The 26,475-nt window shown below is 40.4% G+C and overlaps 1 protein-coding gene across 2 annotated transcripts in view; it reads right to left on the reverse strand.

Annotated features, from left to right (window-relative positions):
- The window catches only part of SH3RF3 (SH3 domain containing ring finger 3), a 251,544-nt gene that overhangs the window by 124,056 nt on the left and 101,013 nt on the right, over nt 1–26,475 (reverse strand). The window contains exon 1 of one of the 2 annotated variants that reach the window (XM_054051439.1): nt 23,762–23,806. The exons of the other annotated variant lie outside the window; for it this stretch is intronic. Within the exon in view, the coding sequence (XP_053907414.1) occupies nt 23,762–23,776 (15 nt within the window). The 5' untranslated portion in view covers nt 23,777–23,806. Of the gene's footprint in view, nt 1–23,761; nt 23,807–26,475 lie in introns of those variants that run through there. 2 annotated transcript variants of the gene reach the window in all.

Below are 26,475 nucleotides of genomic sequence, written 5' to 3' on the forward strand. Positions count from 1 at the left end.
AAACAGAAATGCGGAACCCAAGACTTTTTGGAGATCCATGGGGGTTTGGTCACTTCAGGGGAAGGCTCAAGCCAAGCTTATTTTCCTTGCAGTGGGAGAGAGAGCTACTGCAAGGTGGGAAGGACAACTATTCCTGCAGCATCTCCCACCTAGGCAACAGGAAAAGTGCTGCAATAAAGCCTGCCCAGTCTAAACTTCACTTCCTCTCCCATGTGCTTCCCAGTTCTCTCTTGCGTAGTAGCCTCTCTGCCCAAAGACAAGGAACATACAGCCCTCTTCCTTGCTCATCCTTCAGCTGCTTGAGAACATTGCATCCTCCTATTAACTTCAGTCCACTCAAAGGGGTGCTTGTATTATCAGCCTCTCCTCCTTGTGTCCAGTTTCTTCCCAAACAAGGCTGTTTCACTCCATTTGGATCCTATGTCTTCCAGTTTTGTCAATATTTTGTCTTACTTTTATCTATGCCTTTTGTAAATGTACATTTATCTACCTCTTGTGTCCCAAGGTGCTAAAAGAGGGCACTTGAGCTTTCAAAATCCAGCAACTGTTTTTTTAAAAAGTCTCCTGTTTTGCACATCATTCATTCCAACACACTGAAGAACAATTTTCCTTTAATAGGATCTCAGGAACGTGGAGGACCTGGACAGGACAGATGGAGTGGAATTGCTTCATTTCTAATAACCCAGGCATAGTGCAAAGTGCTCTCAGAGTCTTTCATTCAGCACTTATTTATTGCTCATAATTCACCTCTTTCTGACAGAGAAGGGCATGATAGAGCTAATTTAATATTTCCATGGTCAGATTCCATTCATATTTGAGTTAAATATCAGTAAATAAAACAGAAGCACCATTTATTAAGCTTCTGAAATTGTCACAGGTTAGGTTATCAAACACAGTGTGTGCCAACAACATGAAAATTAATTCACAATCCTGCTCACCAGACAGTGGCCAAGGAATCATTCAATCCAGGTGACCAGTGCTTTTGAGAAGTCCGGTGTCCTTCCAAAAATATGGCCCAATTAAAAAGTCCAGCTGAGATAAATGACAATTCATCGAATATGGCAGTTTATATAGAATTGTTTAATGGAGCTGAGCAAAGCTGTTTGGTTGGGTTGGAGGGGGAAGAAAGTGCATTTGGTATATGGGAAACATGGAACAGGAAAGATGGAATGGATATATCTCAGACTGTTCCAGGCCATAAAAGACTAATCCTTCTCATCCTCAAAAGGGAAATGGTCCATCTCAGTATTTACCAAATAAGGCAGAGGGGTTTTTTTCTTTTTTTTTTTCTCACACAGACTTATTAATTTCAATCACCATTTAACAACTGGCCATTACTGAGTTCTTGCACTGCTGGAAGAAGCCTAGAGACGCTGAGAACCTTGGCTTGGACCGGTGTTTTTAAGTCCTACAGCCCTGGCTTTCAATTAGTTCACTAGGATTTACTAAGAGGCAAAACCCTGAAAGTTCTAAATAAGGATACTTCAGAAAGGTCAGGAAAAACAGATTCCTTCAGTCACTTCTAGATTCAAGGTAGATCTGAATTCATGCTGAGTTTCAGAAATTGTGGACGAAAGATTTCCTTCCCCTTTTCCCCAGCGCATGCATTGTTTTAGCTTACTGCGATGTAAAAAATGGAAATTATGGAAAGGGCATAAAATAAAGTTTGATCTCACAATATTTCCAGCTGACTTTGGCAGCCTCAAGAATATTGCGTAGGTTGTTGAACTACTAGATGTACATCCAGCCTGACCCTTTGAAGCGCACACATCTTGAGTTCAAAGTGAGTCAGAGTTTAATAAAGTGATTCACTTAAATTGCCCATAATTTGAATTCTCAAGGGCCAAACGCCCCATTTAATTTGAATGCCACCAATGAACCGCAATATACTAAAAGCTTGGAAGAGATCAGAAATCTCCCAAGGCTGAAAGAGAGGACTCACTTAACACAGGAATGACTACATCAACATCTCCTGCTTATAAAAACAGTTTGGAGGCAAGATAATTAAAGTAACAGAAACATAAGAAAGAGAGCTAGTCAACTAAGTGTTGTAGCTAAGCTCATGCTTCTGAGCTATCATTTATTCTACTGGATGTACCATTTGTTGGACTGTCATAGTCCATCCACGGTCATCGCTATTTGCCAAATCAAGTCATGCAAAGATCAGGCAAGGAAGGATCACTCACTGTAATACAGTACATCAATCAAATGTGTTATTTTCATGGACTTAGTCTCTAATCAAGCAGCAAATCATTCTCCAGTTCTGCTATCAAGGACCATTACTTTTAGGAAGTGCTTAATCTGAAAAAAAATGCATCTATTTGAAGCTATAGGGCATCTGTTAAGATATGCTGAAGACAGAGGAAAAGAAATATGTGTCACACAATTTATGTTCTCTGTAGCATTTTATGAATAGCTTATTTGTGGAGATAGCAGTAGGTTGCTGGCAATACAGAAGAGTTTCAGCTTTCTATTTGTCTAGTTTGTTGAGTTATTGCAAAGGTCACTCCTGCACTTCAATTATCTTGAGTGCCACTTCCAATGGGGGAATTTTCAAATTATATCCAAGGTGCCTCAAATATTTGCAAAGAGCTTCAGGGTACATGTGCCTTTTTAATTTAAGTGCCTAGGTAAAATTACTGTTATGCCTGTGTGTTAAAGTATTTTCCCATCAAAGTTGGGGTAAAAGCCAATAAAGCTTTGATACGGCACCATTCAAATGCAGCTGTCCCCTTGCAGGCAAAACATCCCTAGCAGGGCATGCTGTGCCACCTGAATGTGCCGGTTAGGTCAGTGCCCGTATGAGAACGGATCCACCTGGTCTGCCTACCATCCCTTAAGGAATCGCAGCTCAAGGGGCTGTACACATGGACAATGCAGAGAAACAAGCAGCAATATCAAGGCTGACTTTGAGTTACCCCCAGACCAAGTTTATCTGTCTTTCACGTAACACAGCTAGCATCCTGCAGACCTAATAATCACAACAGCTCCATTGTGCAGATATAAGGGCCCACATCAGCTTTCAGAAACCAGCAGTGATTGAGGCACAGGGTTTTGCACCATCTGAAAAACTACTGTTCTCATCTCCTGTGAGTTTTGCTTTCAAGGACAGATTTTCTCAGTGGTCAAAGAAGACCACTATGCCCCCACATACACAACATGTCAGCTTCTTGATGCCTTCTGTGGTAGGAGAACAGGATGGAGTGTGGATAAAACAGGCTTGAAAGCTTCATGCTGGAATCTCTGAATCCTTCTTTTCAACTGTTATGTTCACTGTAACACATTGCTGCAGGAGTGATCCCACTGAAATTTGGGGGCGGGGTGTCACTGTACTATTATTTTTTTAAGCAAGGAAAATCTGAGAGGAAAAGCATGCACGCAATAGATAAAAACAATGTAGTCCCTTCTTGTTTGACACTTCTCTTTCTCGTCCCCTGATATTTCTTCCAAGTTTTTAGGGGAAATGTTTTACTAAAAAGTGTACTTAAATACTTTCAAAAAGAAAAAAATTAAGTTGCTGCTAAAGGAATCCCACTAGTAACCATTCTTTGTGGTACACAATGCACAGACCATATAGAATTACTTCGTAATGTTCAAAATGTGATTGACCTAATGAAACACGTTAGATGAGTGTGTCTTAATGTGTCCACTCTGACACTCACTCTGCCTGCCTACATCTGCTAACTCCTAGTAGCGCAAGGGAATGCTTCTACTAAGTCACCATCAGCTGAGCACATACGTATGGAAAAATCCAGAGGAAACCAGGTTTTGGATGCATCTCTGAGTACAGATAATCAACAAAGTGTATTTTTCTTTCTCGTATATTTGTTTCAATTAGAGCTTATTGAATCATCTTTGCAGCCCCAGAGAGGGCTCAAGTAACCATCAGTGCTGTTCAGGAGGCAATTCAGGATGCTGTCTGGAATATTTGTCCTTTTTAATCATCTGCCACGCACCGCTCTTTTAGGATGCTGTCACTCAGAGACTCAAGAACAAAAAAGGAATATAAAAGTGGAAGAGTGTCTATTTGAATGTGGCAATTCCCTGCATAAAAATGAGTCCCATTAATAGGAAAGCCCAACCTATCTCCAGGCAATATTTCAAGTCCTTGTCTGTCTGTAACATCGAGGGAATTTAATTCCTTTATATTATTTAAATTATACACGAGAGGGAGAAATTATGAGCTACTGATCATTTAAAATGCTTTCTTTAAAATATATAATTAAAGAGCTAGCAGCCCTCCTAACAGCAATTTCACCACGGCAGTCTAGAAAATTTCTGAATTCATTGACATTTATAAAGTGCCATTTTGTCCTACAGCCTTTGGTCAGTAAACCAAGGTTTAAACAATTGTCCTCACAAGTTCATTCACTAATACCCGAGCATGTAAAAACAGTAAGTGAAATGAAAGCAGACCAAGAAAGGCAAAGGAGTCCTAAAAGAAGATACATAGTGCTCATATACTCCTTAGTTCAAAACCTTAGCTACATTCAATGACTTCTCACTTCCTAAAGTAATTCAGTATGTAGTTACTACCTATTTATTAATAGATTGGAAAGTCCTGGGAGACTGAATCTTTGGGTCAAACTTTTATCTCAGTTACCTGATGATAAATCCAAAGCAGCTTGCTGATCTCAAAGGTATTATTCTGGTTTACAGGCTAGAAGTAGTTCTGCCAGAGCAATGCATGCTTTGAAAAATGCCTTTCTGAATTCAGCAGTGGTTCAAACAAGCTAGCTGAAAATCAACTGTATTGTTAGGAACCACCAGAAAAAAAGCAAGACCATAGCCGATAACGTACATGCCTAGTAACTTCATATTTGCTGCAATGCTATGTTGAAATTTTTTAATTTTTTTTTTTTTCTGAATGAAGTGTCTATTTCTCTTATTCTACACTCCTGAGAAAAACATCTCTAAAATCCCTGGTGGGTTCAGCAATGTATTAACCATACCTTATAATAAAACTAAAATGCCATTAATGCTAATGTTTAAAAAATTCTTTCTTCTCAGAACAGCAGGGAAAATAATGTGTCCTGAAGTGGTATAAAACACTTGTATAAGAATGTAGTCCAAAAGGATTTTAAAAAGAAAACCCACCACAATCAAGGAGCTAATACCTTTTGGCTTGTCCACATACATGTGCATAAAAAATACGTTCCTCTCTGAAAGTGAGAATGTAGAGAATTTCCAGCAAGTACATGCACTATTTTAGTGTTAAACAAGTACTTTAATTTTATTTGAGTCATTCTTAAGCAAGAGGTGATGTTCAGAAGGGGATTCAGGCACCATTTAAAAAATGGAAAGAGCCAGAGTGCTAAATCTCTTCATAGCAGAACATGCATTTGAGAAGCAGATGACCCAGGTTCACATCTCTTCTGTCTCTGTATAGCTGCGTAGCACACAGAGGGTGGATGCTATTTATTTATTTGCTTGTTTATTCAAACAGTTCCAATCTCCATAAAGCACATGCTCACTGAAGCAGGAACCCACTTTGCTCCCTTCGCAGCTTTACCTCACCTAGGACAAAGACTCTTTCCCTGCTCTGGTGAGTACATTTAGCACTTCATAAAAAATCACCTTCCAGACTAATGGCTGAAAGTGACTATGGTGGTGCCTAAGGCACACTCCTGCAACAGCTGCAGAGGTGAGCATCTGCGTTGAACTGAGCAGGACTTCTCTGCCAGGTTGACAAAAGATGCTCGAGTCCCCTTAGGCATCCACTCTCTAGAAGAAAAAATCCAAACACGAACAATTCCCAGGACTTCTAAATTTATTTTTTTCAGTTTTTAGCCCCATTTTCTAAGGATTATGAGATGCTACAATCACAGAATCACAGAATCACAAGGTTGGAAAGGACCCATTGGATCATCGAGTCCAACCATTCCTAACACTCCCTAAACCATGTCCCTAAGCACTTCATCCACCTGTTCCTTAAACACCTCCAGGGAAGGCAACTCGACCACCTCCCTGGGCAGCCTCTGCCAGTGCCCAGTGACTCTTACTGTGAAGAATTTTTTTCTGATATCCAACCTGAACCTCCCCTGACAGAGCTTCAGGCCATTCCCTCTTGTCCTGTCCCCTGTCACTTGGGAGAAGAGGCCAGCTCCCTCCTCTCTACAATATCCTTTCAGGTAGTTGTAGAGAGTAATAAGGTCTCCCCTCAGCCTCCTCTTCTCCAGGCTAAACAACCCCAGCTCTCTCAGCCGCTCCTCGTCAGACTTGTTCTCCAGCCCCCTCACCAGCTTTGTTGCTCTCCTCTGGACACGCTCCAGACCCTCAACATCCTTCTTGTGGTGAGGGGTCCAGAACTGAACACAGTATTCAAGGTGTGGTCTCACCAGTGCTGAAATGTGCCTGCCTCTCCAGCTGCCCTAGAGTGCTGGGTACTTTAGCCAAACCTGAGGCTGAACTGAGTAGAGAGTTCAAAGATATTGTGATGGTCATGCAGAGAAGATCACGGTGAATCCACAACAGCAAAACTGTTTCCAGGAGCTGGAAAGGGGAAGAAAGAGCAAGATACTTTTTGCATTCTTGAACAGAAGAAAAGCTTCGGCTGAACTATTGTTACTAACAGAGCATCCTCATGGGAGAAAACCTCTGGCTGAGAAGTGGATTCTGTGGTCCCTACTAAGGAGGGATGAACACACATTGCAACTGCAGCATAATTGAGTTAAAAGTCAATCAACCAAGAGACATAAATCCATTGGAAAGCAGGCATCATTAGTTTGGCTGCTCATGGAGCTATTTACTTATTAGCTGAGACGGTGCCTCTGTCAACAGTATGCTACAAAAAGAAATATAATCCAACATGGAAAAGCATCTTCTTTTACTGACCCAAGGGACACCTAGGTTTAGTAATAAAGCACAACCTAAGAAGCAAACACAATCAGTAGAAGACAAGAAATGTGAGAATAGTGGAAAGAGTTGACTTCACAAAGCTGAATATTGAACTCATCTAGATCCCTAAGTCAGTGAAAATATAAAGCCTCTGCGCCTCCTTTTTCTATGTAAAAATTTATTTTGCCCATTCTTTCAGACACTAAATCCATCTGATTACTAAGAAAACCCACTATTTAAAGCTTAATTTCATTTTCCAATGTTTAAATTTCAGATTATTATCTGCCAGTGCTCTATAACACAGTGTTAGAGGCCTCTTCGTTAATTTTTAAAAATTTTAAAAAAGAGGCTTTTTCTAGTCTACTTCTGATACTGATGCAACGGCATTTTTTTTTTTTGTATGTTGTAGAAACTACATTAAGTGAACTGGATTTGAGTTGCTCTATTTAAAGATGTTAGCATGTTGTTTTATGTTTAAAACAGCTTCTTACCCAAGGGAAGATTATATTCCAACAGCTCATTTTCTTTAACTATTCTCTATTCTAAGGTTCACAGATAGACCATGCTCATATTTATGTCTGTTAGCGACATTGACTCCAGTCTTTTACATTTTCAAACTCCTTAGCACAAGCAAAGGCCTAGAAAAATCTGCAAGAAATAGGCATCTGATCCTTTCAGAATAAAAATAGGTGTAGCACTTTCTGCACATGCATGCAGCAAAGTAGATACTTTAAGAAGGTAAAACCTACCCCCAAACTAAATGGGAGAGCTGACTTGAAACATTAGATAGAAACATTAGCACAACTGTGAGAAACATGGGGGATCTGTTTCCAGAAATGAATCACAACCCTATTGAAGTCTGAAAGCATCAACAAATGTTATGAGGCAACCCAAATATCCACAACATTATTTCCTGTGTACGTAATACAATGTTCCTTGATAACTCTGTTACTCCATGCAACCATAAATAAGCCTCTTCCCCAGCTTTGTTCTCCAGTTGTTCAGCAAAAGCTCACAATAAGGCAATGCTGTTTTCCCCAGAGCACACTGTATGCCTCACATTCTCTACTCCTCCAGCTCTCCAAGATTTCTGATTTATAAGTTACAGAGGTTTAGCCTGTGAAACTCAGTTATACAGTGTTGAGGGAAATTTCCTTTCCTCTTGGCAAAATATGGCGTGCACATACATGCACGTAGCTGAAGCTGAACTCCTCATACTTCAGGAATTTGGAATAGGCAGGACCAAGCTGCATTTTGGGCTGTGACACAGGAGCTCCTATACAAGCCCACAACCGAGGCTTTTGTTTGGTTTTCACATTACCAAACTTAAAAAACCTGAAAACTTAAAAAGAAAAAAAAAGAAAAAGTAAAAACGAAAAAAAAACCCACTTTGGCTGGGGAAGGAAGGGAAATGGAAGTATGCTTTTACTTCCCCTCCCAGCACTACTAATCCCAACTGATCAAGCTGGAATCACTCTGAAGGAAGGTCCCACATTCTTCTCACAGTTATGAATGGGTAAGTCTCAAGTACTGCCTTGGCTCCCCTTGGATGGAGCACCCAAAGGGTAAATGTTTATTTAAGCCTATGTCAAACAGTTTGAATTTTTTCAGTATGCGAAGCTAAGCTAGAATGTCATGAGTAAGTGAATGTTGGGACATATGGTATTGCCTCCTTTGCTGAAAAGGCATTTCATTTTAGAAATATGACTTTGGTTCTGATTAAATTTGGGCACAAGTTCAGGCCAGTGCTTTATTTGTGAATAAGGATATTTCCACTCCCCGAAGTCGATTCCTGAAGTTAATTGCTGGACCATTAACAGAATACAATTCCACTAAACCAGGACTGCCACCAACGCTAGCTGCTGCGAGGTTGGGAAAGCCCACCTTTGAGCAGGCTGTTTGCTCCACCTGCTCCACCTCCACCAGGAATTCCTTTTGAAAGCTGAAGAGGCTCTTGAGGAAACCTCACAGAGCAAGCAAGACACCTGGGATGGTAGGGTAACATCTGAGCGGCAGAAGGACTGCCAGAAAAGAGCTATCATGTCATAATCAGCTCTGGATGATGGAGAGGAGCGAATGAGTACACAGGAGCTGCTGATTGTCCCCTCTGTCGCTGGTCACTAACCTACTAATGATTATGGATTCCATGGCAGTGCTCTGATTCAGTGAGTGCCTTGTCTTCTCCTACATGCCCATACAACCCTACTGCACCAAGTTTCTCATCTTCCATCCTATATACCCTGTTCAAATGTTATCCATTCCCAACAAAAGTTCTTTGAGGCCAGGAGAAGACTTACACTCAGACCTCCTTCCACCTTCCCTCTGATTGCCTGAATGACAATCTTTCAGTAAGTATGAAACAATAAACACTTTTTTCCAAATTTCAGGGCTGCAGAGAAAAAAATACTTAATGTTGCAGGACTCCTTCTTCATAAATTAAGCTAATGTCAACCTTGTAGTTTTGTTACTAGGACAGAAACCTCCCCTCTGTATTCCATCAAGCAGTATCTCTCATCAAAACTACAAACCTGCTTAAACATTTTGCAACTAAACAGACAAAAGGTTTCATCAGTTAATATTCTATCAATTCATGCAGGAACAGTAGTCTGAGTAATGCACATGTCAAAGAAAACATTTTAAAATCCTATCACGACCATGCGTCTAATGAGTGTGTATGCACTGCACACCTAAGCAGCTTCAGGAAGGAGTTCACTTTCCCCTCTAAGTGCCAAGAAGAGCAAATGAAGGACCAAATCTCCTTCCCCAAAAGAAAAACTCACGATCTTTTCTATAAAGTTGTTCAGACAAATGCTCCAATTCCTCTTGAAATAGTTTATTCATTTGGAAGTTTTTGTAAGGTGACAAACTTCCAGCTTCAGGAGCAGAAACTTTCTCTTTGGATGGGCTGAGCAGGCAACAGTGCAATAAGGTTAGCAACAGCCTTCATGCCTGGCCACATCCACATGCCTCAGGCCTCCCTCTTGCACGTTGCAATGCAGTGAATCCCACCTCATCACCAATGTTTTGTGCTATATTAGTGCTCTTGGCTGTACTTCTTCAGGGTAGAGGTTTCTCTAATTTACCTATGAATTACCTGCTGCATGTTTCTGACAAAGGTAGGGAGAAGGATGCATAATAAGTCATGCTCAAGGTCATCTGAAAGGTGTCAGTCAGTCAGAAAGCACAAGTCCATCCATGTGCATCAATAAGGCTGTAGTGAGTGATACCCAGGTTTGCTGATCAAGTGAAAATAATCAGCAATCAGCCAACATTCAGCTTTTACAGCTCACTGATTAAAGATCGATAAACTTATGAACTGTCCAATGCCAAAAGCAAATCACTACAGAGCTGCTTAAGTGCAAAAAAATCCTGGGGAAAACAGACACTGCACCAGCAAAAGTTGCATGGGCAGACGCCAGACCTACAAATCCCCAGGGAATAGGCAACACCAACACTCATCTTCCTGCCTGTTTGGGTGCAGATCAGGTGACTTAATGTCTCATTCTTGTGGCCAGGCACAGTCCTCTACCTCCTCCCATGCTCTACTTCTTCACTAACCATCAATCCCTCTGTCTCCTTGTTAGCACTGGTCTGACTCAAGCTCCCAAATCAGGGGAAAGCTATTTGATTTGCTTTGCTTTGGGTGAGTATTCCAGATGACTGCACTGGCTCACCTGTGTCATGTAACTACAGCTTAAAAGTGGGCAGCAAAGTCAGTCTGGCATTGGCATGGCAAAAGCTCCAGCTGGAGGGCTGTGGTGCTCTCAGTGGTACTCCTCCATGCCAACGATGGTGCAAAGCCCTGTGTCCTGCTTAAAAGAAGGTCAAGATAGTTGCTGAGCAACAGATCTTGATCAAGAAGTGCTCAGAGGTGATCCAGAAGAAAGACGACACATAGAAGGCAGAACTTCAGGCGTAGTATCTTGCTCCCATGGGGAAAGCTGCCAGTATGGACAACGTGACTGAGCAGACAGTCTGTATGATAGAAGCCAACCAATGAGCATTCAGCGTGAGTCCAGGAGGGGGAAATAAAGGTCAGCAAGTTAACTAAAACACCAGTCCTGTTCAACAACCCCCCAAATGGTGACCAGAAGCAGATATCTTCAAAAAAAGGGTAAGACCAGGACAAATCTAGGCATCACCACCTGCTACTCATCCTCCCAGCTGTCCCTTTTGTTTATCATGTATGACAGAGGCTAATTGTTTTCACTCTCCAAACCTCTAACAAGCTAGTTTTGATTCACTTTTAAGCAAGACTGGTAGTGCTGAGCTTGTAGTGTACTCAAAGCTATGGCAATGAAACACTCCAGTAGAAATTAACATCGTAGGAGTGGTAAAAAGAAACAATGGGTGCTTGAAAGAGCTTCTTTTCTCAGTCTACAAAGATGAGAGGAGAGCAATGTGACATCTGTGTTGGCTCAGAGTGCATTCGCTGGGTATGACCTCTCAATGATATTAAATAGACACACTATTTTTAGTTTACACATTTTCACTTTTTATGATGGTTCAGAAAATCCCTTGGAGCCTTATAGAAGTTATTTTGCTGCAGTGCAATTTAATGGCAATCCAATGAGAATTCCATGAGCCACAAACAATAACGGCGCCATTTGCCAGTCAGAATAATTTTCTTTACGTCCTTGGTAAGTCCACAGTAAGTTCATCAGTGTATTCAAAGATACAGTTCGGAGGCAAAAATGCCATATCCCAAGATTTGCATGCACAAGTATCAGTCACTTTTACAGTACCACCATCTGTTTTTCCACATACAAGCATTACAAATTCCAGAAGCCCACTAAAACACTCAGCCATTAAACTTCCTCATGGCTTTGGACCATCTGCTTTTTCATCCCAAAGGTTTCCCTCCCCACCTTCTACATTTTTTCCCCTAGTTAAGGATCAGAAGAAAAAAAAAATCCTCTTGAGTAAGGACTGTGCATCCTCCAGCACTTACAGGTTCATGGGTACAGTTACAAGAGCCAAAAAACTATCTTGGACAAACTGTGATCAAATTCCACATTTTCACAACTACACATAAGGGTAATGTGTCACATGATGCTTCTGGGAACACACGCAAAGGCTCAAAAGAGCATTAGAGTGGATTCTCAGGGAATTTATCAACAAAGACTTTTTTCTCTTATTCATTCCTTTAACAACAATCTATCTTAAAGGATAGCATAAGAATGTGTAGACCCTGTGGCATCTAGAGAGAAACCAGATCTTTGTTTGTATACTTCCTAATATAATTTAGATCCCTGGAGACAAATATGTTATGGATTATCCCTATTTATGCCTGAGTTCTCTGCACTTTCCCACTGACAAAATACTCTGTCAATCAACATAGGTCCTGCTTCCTCTTTGTCGTGTGCCAGTTTTCTTCCACAGTGCCAAATCCAGAACTAACAATTTACAGCAGGCAGAACAGATGGGCACACAACTGCCCTGAGCTACGGAGATGCTGTAAACTATTTTTAACAAATTAAAAAAAAATTATTATGAATTGTTTATAAGGAAGTTTTCTGGGCTTGCCTCATATAAAAGTTGAAGCAGTCACCACGGCATCTTCCAGCGATATAATCCACACCTGCAATTAAGAAGGTACCTTCAGGGGTAGCTCAGTTTAACTTATATTTAAATAGAACAGAAGATCTAGTTATCAGTGTCCTACTGAGTCCCCATAAGCACTGCACTTAAAAATACACATAGGCTCCTGGGACTCCTGTTGTATACCTCTACCACGGAGCCTCAGCTCCAGCAGTGCAACACTCAGCACTGCCACAGCCCTGTCCAGCCTTTCAGGTTACAGCAGACCTTGAGCTTCTCCAAGTCCCATGCTAAATGCTACTAATTGGGTTGGAGAGAGCAAAGACCCCATGCAGACACGGGTAGCCAAAGCCTCTTTCAACCACAAGCCAATTTTGCTCCAGCAGACGTCAGCCTGGAAGCAGCTGACCCAAATGTTGGCTCTGTGCATGTACTGATATAGTTTTCAAGGTATAAATGTTGTATGCATGCCTAAGTATAAAATGAATTTTTATTTCCAGTGCTTGTTTTTTAACACCATCTCAGCCTCCTGAAGACACATAGTTTCCCTATACATAAACTGTATAAATCATAGACTCATATAATCATAGAAAAGTTTGCGTTGGAAGGGACTTTAAAGATCATCTAGGTCCAACCCCCCTGCCATGGGCAGGGACACCTCCCACTAGCTCAGGCTGCCCAAGGCCCCATCCAACCTGGCCTTGAACATCTCCAGGGATGGGGCATCCACAGCTTCCCTGGGCAACTTGTGTCAGTGTCTCATCACTCTCACGGTGAAGAGATTCTTCCTTATATCAAGCCTAAATGTCAGATTAATATTCCAAGAACCTGAAAATACAAATTATTTGCTACCAAGACACAAATCAAATGGTTTCAAAAGGGAGAAAAAGAAAGATAAATTTAAAAAAAAAAGAGATCTGAAGCATACTACTGAGCACAAAAAGCAAGTAAGCAACAGTATAAACATGATAGCAAGAAAAGACCTCACAGCTCTTTGGCAAATAAGATTTTCTGCATACCACATGAAGATATTCGTATAAAATACTGTCTGTATAAATCAGAGTAGAGAAAATGGTGCCTCTGTGTTTGGATAGTCACTGCATAAAGGATTAGATGCAACTTGGTAAAATATGAAAAATTCTCCAAGTGCATTCTGTTAAATTTCTCATCAGTATTGCACAGAGGTAATTAAAACTGCTGAGAATTCTTATATATTCTTATTGACTTACAGCTTCTCAATACCTTTTAGCTTTATCTTGCTAGGTAATTTCTTTTTCTTGTGCTGGAGATATATCAACTCCTTTAAAAAAGGAAGGCTAAAAAAGGCCACACAACCCCCCAGACAGGTAATTTAACACGGGTTGCTTAACTGATTGGAAAAATCTAGTAATTTCTTGACTTAGACAATATAACTTCTCTAATGCCTCTACTGTTTATTATGAAGCAAGACAGAAAAACGGATAGGTGCCATTGCAGAAAACACTGCCTTTCGGGCAGCAGTGGATGCAGAAGCTCACTCTGCTGACCCCCAAGCACGGCTCCCCCTCGCACCACCATCTGCTGCCCCTTCAGATTGTGCACCACACTGATTACCTGAGTAATCCGTCTCGAAAACAGCCATCTCAAAATGCACCATAAAAATGGCTGCTGCAGAGGATGCAGCCATCCCTTTGCATGCCAGTTCCCTCCTGGGAAGCATCCTCCAGTCTGAGGAGGGGACCAAAACCTGGAGGTTGGTGCCAGCCAGGCAGATTGCATCCACCAAGGCAGTTTCATGCCTGCTGAACGCCCAGCTACATCTGTGCTGCTTCCAAATGAGGTGGTCCCTGTCTTCCTGACAGATGCCCTTTCCTTTTTTCCAGCCTCTTCTCTTTTGAACTAAAAACATAATCCTTTTTCTCCTCTTGATTTTGTTTTGTTGCACTGTTTTTCAACCAGATAATCATGACAGGGAAGTCTGAGTGCCAGTACCTCACAGGGATGTGATAACCCAGTTACTGGGTGCTCACTCTTATTCTAAGTAGCATGAGCATAAAATGTAAGGCATTATTCACTACTGCAAACATGAATCTGTTTCTTCTGGCCACATAAGAACAGGAAAAGTGTTTCCATCTGCAAATATTAGCTAATTTGTTTAAAGTAATGTGATTTTAAGCCTGACTTAAGATAAGTGTGGACAAGCCACAGGCTTCCCCAGTGGTGTAGCCACAATCAATCTACATGTTTTTAAATAAAACTTGTCCTTACTTGTATCCTACATTCCAAGAGTTCTCCTGATTTGCACATGCAAATTTAACTAATGGATCAAATGTACAAATCCAGTGTTCACGTTCAGAGGAAGCAGATTGGGTTTGCTGGCATGCAGGCATCCTCAGCTCTGGTTTTGCTGGTGGGTTCAGGCTGCAGAGCATGACTGCTGCAGACAGCATCAGACCACAGGGGAGACATATTCTGCAAAGCCTCAACAAAGGCTAAATGCAACATGTTTAGGTCAAATGTTGCCTAATATGGACCTAATCCTAAGCACCCATAGAAATACGTCTAGTAGGAGGTCCCCAAATACTTTGTGGATCATACACCACACATCTCATAGAGAGGAGAGGCATAAGTATATGGGTAGCATGACAGAAATTTTCAAAACTCTGGATCTAGATGTGGAAAACTGACGGAAATATGTGCTTCTGTCCTCTTCTTCAGTCTTCTGTTGTGTCCTGTCTTCCTGTTTTGTCCCCCTCATGCAATCACTCATAGAGGGGATGCAGCAGGAGCCCAATAACTGGGAGCTGTGTTTATATCCCCGACGGTCAGCACAGCTTTCTAAATTTTTTCAGGAGCTCTTTGCCAGAGTCCTCCTCACTTAGAGGCAGATCTCACGTCAACTGTTCTTGAAAATTTATCTCTTTTCTCTCAAGAGAATGAAAGACTCAATCAGAAAATGTCACCTGCTGAGTAAAGGAAAGATTTTATCCCATTTTTGACATAAACTCTTTTCTAAGTAAGGTAAAAATCTGTGAGTTTTTCCTTTACTGTGTCACCCTTGAGAAGCTATTTCATCAGCTCCTGGAGTTCCTTCAGCTATTTGGTGCTTCCTAACAACCCCTTGGACAGCAGGTGCTATTGGTTTTGAGAGCCAAGGTTTAAGCACTGAGGCTAAGCCTTTTGCTGCCCCAGCACCTCTGAGAAACACCCCAAGCTTTCTTGCTATGCTGACACCTGGGTATTGTCACTCTGCGACGTGTTAGAGAGGTTTCCCCAAAGCCAAGGAAGCATGGCAAAGGGCCAGGACCTCAAGTCTTTACAGTATTGCAACCAGTAGCATCTCTCAGGTAGTGGGAAAAAGGCAAGAAAGGTTAAAATTATGATTCTGCACTCATATAGTAGAGGTCTCTGCATGGGGAACTTGCATTGGGCAGTATTCCCAAAGCAGAAGACCTCATCCCTGTTTCTCCAGCATCAGCAGGAAATCCACATCTAATGTCAGCAGAAGTGAGGCTTAAGTTTGCTGCCTCAGGCAGGCAGCAGGCACAAAGGTCTGACACCAAAGAGTATGGAGACATGCTTTTTAATCTTCAGAATTTAAACATGTTTGTCTTCTTGGCAACAGACAGATGTTGCATGACAAATCTAGTAATGAAACTTTCATAAATTTTAACACGTTCTTCTGTAAAGCACAGCTCTGAGAGGCTGGAGAGAAAGACTAAATGAGCTCCAGTCCCCATTCACACTGCACAAAACCATTCTCTAACTGTGAATAAAATGTCTTCATCATCCACCTCCTCCATTAAAATGAAACCTACGACTTGCTACCCCAGCTGATGACAGCTTTACGTTTCTGGGAGAAAAAGAGAAAGTAAGCCACCAAAATGAAACCTTGAAGACTGCAAGCTGCATGTGCTTTAATTCCAATGATGAGGACAGCATTCACATGACCATCTTGCAGAGACGCAATACGGATCCCAAATACAGCTATTAACAGTGTATTTTAGCCACCCTCACACAAGACTCAGTTTGCACTCAATAGCAAAGTGTGAGACAGGAAAGGCTGTTGTTTGCATAATCATTCAAGAGGTCTCATGAGTCCATATGAGGACCAAGAAGCATGCTGGGTCCAGGGGGCTTTGCTCCACAGATCTGCTTTCCATGTCCTGCCATCCCTCCCCCTCCTACCCAAGCATCTCCATCAGTGATAAGATGTTACTTCTGTGCCCTGCTTCTATCTCACTGCAATTACAGGATGAGTGAAATCTGACTGCATTTTCATGCCACCTGTTGTAAAGCCCAAGAACAATATGCATTCAGACTCACAGCTGTTTCTATATTGTGCTCATTTTTAATATTGTGAAGCCTGAATTCTCAGAGTATTAAACCAGCCTGAATTTAAAACAAAAAAAAACAAAGCCACGGCTGCAGTGTAATTTAACAGAAACCACGGAAGCACACGCTTCTTACTGAGGTTTAGTCCTTAATACAAAGAAATTATCTAGCAGACACTTACAAAGGGATCCATTCAAACAGTCCCCAAAAGCAAGCAGAATTACGCTTATGAAGAACATGTTGGATTAGGCACAAACTTCCTTCTCAAGTAATCATTTTAGCAAAGAGAAAGGCCCCCCCGATTACCTCAATACTGTCTTGGATGTTTACTAGATTCTTCTTCTTTTGTTGTACTAGGTATTAAATCTACCCTCCAACCATAACCTAAAGTCCACATAAATAAGTAATTCTCCTATGCTATGAACAACTCATCTTTCCTCTTTCTGTACACAGGTACACAAATATGACCAAAATGAGCACATGTTATTAACTTCTTTTCTCCCCTCTCCTGAAAATATTCTCTGTTGTTTATAAATTTTGGATGTGTATAAGCTCTCCCAATCATTTTCTGAAAATACTTCACAAAAACATTGAAGCCTATCAGCCAAAAGAAATGTGAGAAGGTTCCCTAATGAAAAAAAAGACAGCAGCAAGGGTGTCCTGCATCACTCTTGCCATCCTTCAGAGTCCCTTTCACATTTGCAGTGACATTGAACACAGTGCCATCCCTCTGCACTGCAGCACAAAGAACAGTTCAAAGGTTAGGGCATCCCATTTAACTCCCACACAAAGTCTTCGACATAAAAACCTACCCTAATTATTTATAGCATAAATTAAGACACTGTCCAAAAAGACCAAAGCATCCCAAGCCTGCCCCAACTGGCATTATGAATAGCTTGTTGTCTTGCCTTATGCCAGCTCTGCTTTCACAGCAATAACCATGCAAATCAACAGCAAGTCATGCATATGTATTTGTAATTTATGTGGTCAGGGTTAACCCAGCATCTTTGGTGAAACTGTGGAAGAACTCCTTTAGCAAAGCAGAACCAAATCCAAGGACATCCATAGTGAAATACTTTAGCAAATGCTGTAAAGAAATACTCTCAGAAGCGGATTTTTAAATGCTCAGTTATCAGTAAATGGATTAAGTTTTATGTCATGTGTCCCATCATTTAAACTATTTCTATCACCCATTTTTTTAATTTAAGTCCTTTTTTACAAGGAGTTACGATATCTTACTCTACATTTTTATGAAGATATACCCTATATTTTTATGAAGAAAGATATAGATTTGTCATTTTTATTAGTGTCTGTCAGAGACTCTCTTTGGGTTTGAGAGTATCTAAGAAGAATCTGGTGTAGTTGAATCTGGCTGGCTGGACAACATGATACAATGCTTAAGCTGGGCATAGTTTTGAACTGAAAGCCATTTGTTGGAATAAAATGAAGACTCAGCATCCAATAACTATTTCATTAATTTGTATTGAATTTGCTGACTTGTTAGCTTCAGACAAAAGAAATCAGTGAAAAGTGGAAAGGCTTCATTTTGACATTTTGAAAAGGAAAGGTTTTGATTTTCTTATTTAAAGTTACTTCCGTATACAAATTTACCTTATTTCCTAGAATATTTGAATTGGTTTGAAACCAAAATTAAACCTTTCATTTCATGCCAAACAAAATGTTTCACTCAACCCAAGCATTTTGGAGGCTGTGCGGTGCAGTGCTTATTAGCCATCAAGTCAAAGAAAATTTCATCTAATACATTCTTAGTCTGATTCGAAATAATTTTTTTCCTCAGCCACATTGGGAAACATAAATGTCTGTTGTTCTCCATCCTCTGCTCAGTGGATATTTTTCATATCTAACATCTGATATTCTATTAAATGGTTTTAATGCAACCACGGCCTTCTCAGCACTTTAAATATTTTTTACTGATAAGTAAAACAACTACTGTAATAGCAACAGAAATACCCAGCAGTTGGTTAATTATGCTTTCTTCCAATTTCCAGCTTCCAACTTCCCTAAATGTCTACTTTCAGGTCTGGGAATTCAGCCTTTAGGTCTTATCTCAAGAGTGACAATGGCCTTTTTTTATCACCGAGCTTCACAGTTGCAGCAGCTGCAGCCTCATCACACAAGGTGACCTTCCAGCATCATTCAGATTTCAGCGACCAGACACATGTCATCTACACCTGAAAAGCAGGCAGCTGGCTTTTAGGGCAACGTAAGGGCTGCCTCTCTAGGCAATGGGAAGAAACTGGCAGTTCAACAAGGTAATTAATCTTATTCTGGGAGAGATGTTGCAAATTAGGAGGAGAACAGACCTCTGGATGTTCTACAACTAATGAGTCACTACAGGGAACATTTGCCCACTGTATCTCATGGTGAATGTCCAGTTTTAAAATCAGTCTGATCCTGACAGCCAGCACAAACCCAAACTTTTCATAGTCCTTAAGTGGGAAGCATTGGCTGTGTCTGCAGTGTACTCTGCCAGCTCTGTGCACCATCTCCAAGTCCTCATAGAGAGGCAGCTCCCATTTCATGGTCAAGTGAGCATCACCATGGAAATGTTGATCTCTCTTAGCTCCTGTCCCTAGCTCCATCACGATCATCAGAAGCATTCAGACAAGGAAAACTGCAATTATTTCTGTGTATGAGTACAGCTGCCTCAGTCCCAGTAGTGGTTCCCCCCTGAAGTTCAGCACAAGGAGCATTTACCAAGCTGGCCAAGCTTTGTGTCCCATTTCCACCCAAGGAGCAGGTGTTCACAGAGCTATGGCTCATTTTTCTTGATCACCTTTCGCAAAGCACTTAAAAGCCATGCAAAGAACTCTGCCAGTCCTTAAATGACACATAGTCCACTCCACAGCCTCCACACTCCCAACAGATCTCTGCTGACCTGTCGTCTTTCCTCCTCTCCCCAAACCTGGGCAATGAATCTCAGTGTCATAGTATCATAGAATACCAGGTTGGAAAGGACCTCAACGATGATCTGGTCCAACCTTTCTTAGCAAAAGCATGGTCTAGACAAGACAGCCCAGCATCTCTCCATCTGAAGCTTAAAACATACTCACCACTGCTGCCTTCACAGGGAAGCAGACCAGAAGCAACAACAGAGATGATACTTGTGCTTACCCAAAGCCAGACATTCTCCCAAGGCTGCTGGCTGCAGCTGCTGCCTCTCTGGGAAAGCCTACCTGTTGCTCTGCCTGCACATACCAAATTACAGCAAAATGCCTTGCACTTGCTTGGCAGCCCTCACAGCCCGCCAACAGTCTGCCAATGGTTAGCATCTCTTCCAGCTCTTCCTCAAGCAGAAGAACTGCTATCAGGCCACCCAGAACCAGACAAGGAGGTGCCGTATTCCCAGACATCAGTGTAGTCTCCATTATTGCCCCAAGGACAATGTTGTTAATAAGTGGTGATTATTGCTGGGGTTTCTTTTCCCCTGTTGGTTTCTCTTTAGATGTTCCTGTGATTCAGACTTTGGAGCAAGACAGAATAGTATCACCCAGCTCAACTGCAGTACATGTAATTAAAAAAAATGTGTACATTACTTACTACTTTCTCACTGAGAGTACACATGGGTACATTTCCATTTAGTAAAAGAAAAATAGACAAAATGGTTATTCTAGAGCCTAAGACAAGTAACAAATCTGTTCTATAAATAAAAATCTTCCTAACGCATCAATTAAAGAGAAATTTTAGTTTGTGGAAAACTCAAATAAAAAGACCATTACTACACAATAAAATGCATTTTACTGCTTTTCTCTTATTTTCAGTACTATTATTGTGGATTCTTTGTACCTAATTGTTATTTCTTCTTCTGTGTTGTTACTTTAATACAGAACATAATCAGAATTCTGCAGTAGTATTGAATTGGATCAGCTGCTCTGCAAGAGAACTGTGTTGTCACCCAGCCACTACAATGACTCCTCTGTAAGATGAAGCAAGAAAAATAACTGAAATGTAGGCATAGGGAAAGACCTCATCTAAGTGCTATCTTCTACCAGTAAACACACATACTATGTTGTGTAAACATGGCACATTCTGAAAGTTTTTCATGATGTTTGAATTTCCTTTTAGGAAAGTACACAAAAATGCAGGAGTTTGTTTTGTTAAGCAGATGTATAATTTGCCAAGAACGTTTTACTTTCTGCACGTTACATACGTTACGGGTGGTGTGTCATTTCTGCAGCTCAGGACGAGCTGCAGAAATCAGAATGATCTCTTTCAGGACTAATTGACAGGTATAAGAATTCTGATGATTATTACAGAAGCTACTCTCCTTACTTATATGTCTAAAGAAGAATCTGATCTAAAACGTTAGCTCCTAATTTGGTCTGAATCCCTCTTACGATATAGGTGATTTACCAGTTTTAAAGTACACTTGCCAGATAATTAATACACTTACAGAGCTTTAGCGTCTTTCTCAAGCTCAGTTAATTTTCCACATGTTCATATTCTAGCCATAAAATCACGTTTTAGTAGAGTTCACAATATAATATGAAAGGAAGAAAAAACATCCCAAAAGATTTATAATTCATGTCTAAGTGTAATTGCATGGGCATGAAATTAGCAGAAGCACAATCGGAGTCATTCTGACTTGTCAGCTGTCAGGTAATGCTCGTTGTATTTCAAATCACAGATATTAGCTCTATACCCATTTTCTCTGCAGGTGCCATACATTTGCCCTGATAGATGGTGCAAAGGAATGCCACATGCCACTCCATGTCTCCTAAAAGTCACCCACAGCTGCTTCACTGACATTTCATGACTGCCCTCATTAGAATCGCTGTGTGAGGTGCAAATGAGACAGCTCCACACGAAACAATTTCTGAGACCTTGAGGCTCGTCAAGACAATATCCACTTTGATGGGAAATAAAATGCTTCGAAAATGGATAAAGAGAAATTGTGTATGGAGGGGAATTACTGAAATGATATGTCAATATATGAAATACTCTTCCAGCCCACCCATTTGTACAATTTGAAAGTTACTCATTCACTGATAAGATGCACTCAATTGTGGAGACATAAAAGGCAGCAATTCTTTTGATAATTACTTTACCAATACACATGTAAATGGCATTACAATTGAATCTTGCTCAGAAAATCCTTCTGTGTATTGGCAGAACATGGGTTTATATGAGAAATGTCTACAAAGAGATGAATGCAAAATAGCAATAAAGGAAGCCAAGTTAAAAAAAACCACAAGAGTTCAAGCTCGATGCATTTATAATGTGGGGTTTTAGGTTAAAGAGAGCTACCTCAAGTAACTACTTTAAATGCATGCTTTAAATGTAATAAAATGGAAAAAGAGTCATATAAATTAATTTCTAGGAGCTGTCACTGAATAGTCTCAAACCGTGATGTAATTGTACGCTAATGCCTCCAAACCAGAAGACAATTAAAAAAATGCAATTCCAAGATTTTAAAACAAACCTTACCACGATGGTGTGTTGACTCAAGAGTTCAAGAGTCAGCATAAGTTCTAAAGGGTTAGCAACAGTGCAAGCCCTGAAAAGTGTCATTTACAACATCCTTCTAAAAAAAGGTGCTGCTGGGAACAGACAGGTTCAGAAGAGAAAGCCTCAAGGTCTTGGTGGCCGCAAAGACATATCAGAGAGAAGGAGGAACTGGGGTGCTAATGCTGGTCCTTTATGTTTTGCTGCAGACTACAAAGAGACCCAGCTAATGACCAGTTTTCTTCTCACAAAATAGTTCTTCTAACAGGAAAGCCCCAGGAGGGACATATACTATAAATATTCCTAGCTGTTAAATTTACCTCAGATGTTAACAGGTTTTTATTTTTGTCCTGACACTATATCGTACAAAACACAACAAACGCCGCTGAGGTTTTTATGCCGCCTTCGCAACCAGGAGAGATAATTTCCTTCTGTGCCATGATATCAATAGATCTATGGTGAAGTACATATTATTATCAGAAAGTTAGAGGAATCTACCCTTGAAAAAGGATTACTGCCAGTAGTTTTCATATCCGTTACCACTGTTTCAACTTCTTAAGAGTTTTCAACATAAGAGCATTGGTACTGAGTGGGCTTCTTGAAGGATTATGAAATATATCATATTCACTCTTGAAATGGCTGTTCTTACAAAAACCAAATGGGAGTAAAGGGAGACAAAACCTAAGTAGTTCTGAAAATGCCATCTCAAAGCTGTATGCCATCTTACTCTTCACATAACTTCTTAGTACAATCTGATCCCTTAAACATATTGATGTGTCCTCCCTCACACCCATTTCCTGCTCCACCAGCCTGTATCAACCAAGCTAAGGCTGCAGACAGCTCTGCTCGAGAAGTCTGGTCCTCACTCACAGCATGTCCATTTCCCACTGCTCTTGCAATGCAAAAGGACCTTCAAGAAGATACAAAACTGAGAAGCGTAAGAACTGTGGATAGAGTCTGTAAGTAGATCCTTTCCCGAATCTCTTGCAGTCTAGTAACTATGACACCCTCTTTTGTCACCACTGAGCTGAAAAGTACTTTACCATTACCACTGCACTCATATATGTAACCTTGCATTTTTCTGGAAAAAAAATACAAAACAGAAATGTTTATTGACGATTTATCTTTTCTGCATCATTAACAATTTTGCCGTCTCCATCAAGTAATGCCTTATACTGTTGCTAGGATATCTTTTCTTTCTAACATACTTAAATAATCTTTACTGTCCCCAGCTCTGCTAACTATTGATTTTTCCCTGATGTCTTTAGCTTCCCTCATCAATTTTCTACACTTCGTAACTTCTAACTTATATTGATTACCATCTCCTACTTTTTTTTCATTTTGCTATAATATTGCTTCTTCATTTGTAATTACTGCCTTCCTCATAACCCTGAAACAGGATGGGCTTTCAGCTGATAGCGTCCCACTCCATAACTGAATCTATATCAACTCATCCAATAAAATCCCCTTTTAAAACTTTTTCTTCGCATTTGTATAGCAAAAGTTTTTCTTGCAGTTGATACTAATAGTTTTCCTTGGGTTTGTGTATTGACTCCTCTGAGGAACAAAGCCTATATATTACTTGTTCTTTTATGCCACACACCTGTACGTCTTGCATTGAATGTAGTCAGGCTATGATCACAGGCACCTCATCAGTCACTTGGGTAGAACATTTTCACCTATTATAAGAAAGTTTTAGAAGGCAGTTACTTATTGAGGTAAGATATTCTCATCCATCTTTTATTTAAACTTCAGTATGTGTTAGTGTTGTCTTCATGAAACAGATTGTCTCCTGTTGCGATGACCTACACTGTTGCTCTTCTTCCTTCCACCTATTACAGACAGAAATATAAACAGCATCTAACAGATTCTGGTCTGTGGTTCAACGTGTTGAGCAACCTGAGGACAATCACCACCACCACACTTTTTACCGAGACTCTGCTGATTAATATTGAACCACTTGGTTTAAAGATCCCAGAGTTTTGATTTATCCATATTCATACAACATGCAGCATTGGATTTACGCAGACTGTGTAGACTCTCTCCACTCCCCTGCCACTCTTCTTGCCATCTCTGTCTTTCATAAGCAAGAAAAAAATCAATAATCTCAACATTTCAGTATTAGGAGCCAACCTATTAGTTTTTTAAAATGGCATTTATATCATAATTGGTCTTTTCATCAGGGATAATCTTGTGTTCCTATGGCTTGTCTGAACTGTTAACACAGTTTCCACACACTATGATTATCGCTTTATCTGACATTCTATACCACATTGACCCAATTTCATTGCAATAAAATCTGAGTTTGAACTCCTTACTGCTCCCTCTTTTGTTTTCAGTTTTATATCTCCTTGATGATTTATCTAGTTTCCAAGAGGGAAAACCAGCTGCTCTTCTTCCCACCCTGTAAGTATGAAACTCTGATATGAGTCAGAAGTGATACATAATTTTCCATAGAACCTAAACTACCAGGTTTATCTCAGAAATACAACCAACTATCCAAACCCTGGGTGTCCCAAATCCTGTATTTTTTCACTCATTCACATGAAATGGTTTCTAAGAAAATCATGCTGGCTTTTCTCCATGTCCTTGCCTGAAGTCTGATGATCTACATAATTCTATATTTGCCTAAATAATTTACTCAATTGTTGATAACTACTGATGGAAACGTGTTAGCCTTACAGTTTAATTTCATGTTTTTATGCTAGGGAGACAGCTGGAAGATTTGCTGCTGAATTCTCCATTCATTCACCTAAACAGAATTGATGGCGATAGTTGCATTTTAGGATGACTGAAGAACCTCGTAACAGCAGACTGATTCCTCACTCCACAAGCTGTAACCCGTCAAGTATTTCTCCAATAGCTCTCCCTTATGGAAAGTTCTTCCTATAATTTTTTCAATGGGTATCTGTAAAAGGTTTGATATTTCTAGGTAGGTTTCATGTCTTCTGGTTTGTTCCCCTCACCTGATTACATTTCTTTAGTGTATAATTTTTCCTTTTTTCCTTTTTCCTTTTCACACATTCTCCCTGTTAGAATCTCAACAGGACCTGATTGTACAAGCAAGTTTTTCTCAAACTTGGTGGGATCCAAGTTCTAAGATCATGTATGTTCTCCTTCACTATTATGATTAATTTGCAATCATGTACTGGAAATCTCATGTCTTATCAAGAAAAGTCAGTCCAAAGTAGCTCGAAACTCTAGAGATGACATTGGATAGGCCTTTCCACTTCTTTGCCTAGAAAGCAGCCTGCAATTTCTGCCTTGCCTAGATGGGCTCTACTTAGCACAACTACCACTATATCCTTGTCTATATTTTAGGTAGTATTTAGTTATTCTCATTTTATAAACTGTATCACCCTGGGAGACTACAACTAGTTCATTTAGAATTGCTGGAGAATAAATGACACTTCAGTTAGGTTATTATCTGAAGATTCATACAGATTAGCATAGATATGTCATTGTAATATATGTCTGGATTCATATAACTTCAGCAGTCAAAAGGCAAAAACCATGAGGGATCTAAACGATTATGCATATGGGCTTAGAGTCCTCCCTCTTGAATTCAGAAACCTGCTTGAGGCCCCAGAATTGGAAGCACAGCCACCCTTGCCTCCATATTTATGCAATGAAGAGTGATAGATGGATTGAGTGTCTCTTGAAAAGAGCCTGAAATCAAACTGCCCTCTGGAAAGCGCTTATTTCTCTCCCCTGACTCTATGGAGAGAGCCTCTGTGACATTATTAAAGTGGGCTGGTCCCTTACAAAGGTCAGCAGCTAGCAAATACCAGAGAAAATACTTAGTTAATGTTCGCCTTCTTTGAATTACAGTATTTTCCCAAAATAGAGTGGTCAACTTCCTCCCAAAGAGCTATTTCAGTTGTGCATTTTTCTAACAGGCAGTTCTTGTGATCCTGTTGAGACACAACCAGTGATTTGGTGCATTAATAACACCTCGGTACTAAGGTAACCTAAGAATATAAAATGTTGAGGATGCATGGTGTTCAAGTCTTAATGTACTTCTCCTGAGGAGCTCTACAACAAGGCCAGTTGTTAAGTGTTGTTATGACACACTCCTGGGCTTTCATTTTGACTTCTTTTCACATCTTGTTGAGTTTTCCAGTGTCTGAAAAGGCCATTTCAATGTGCTGAGGTCATATGTTAAAAAGCTGAAAGCAGGGGCCCTCACTAATGGTGCTCTGAAAGCAATTGTTTGGCAGAAGTTCATCCAATAAATTGCTCTATACTTTTTTTAGGATCGTAAAAGGAAAAATTATACTTTGTCCTCTAAGGAGGCAATGTAAAGATGATGTCCAA

Source organism: Cuculus canorus, chromosome 1 (assembly GCF_017976375.1).
Source record: "Cuculus canorus isolate bCucCan1 chromosome 1, bCucCan1.pri, whole genome shotgun sequence".
NCBI classification, from domain to species: Eukaryota; Metazoa; Chordata; class Aves; order Cuculiformes; family Cuculidae; genus Cuculus; species Cuculus canorus.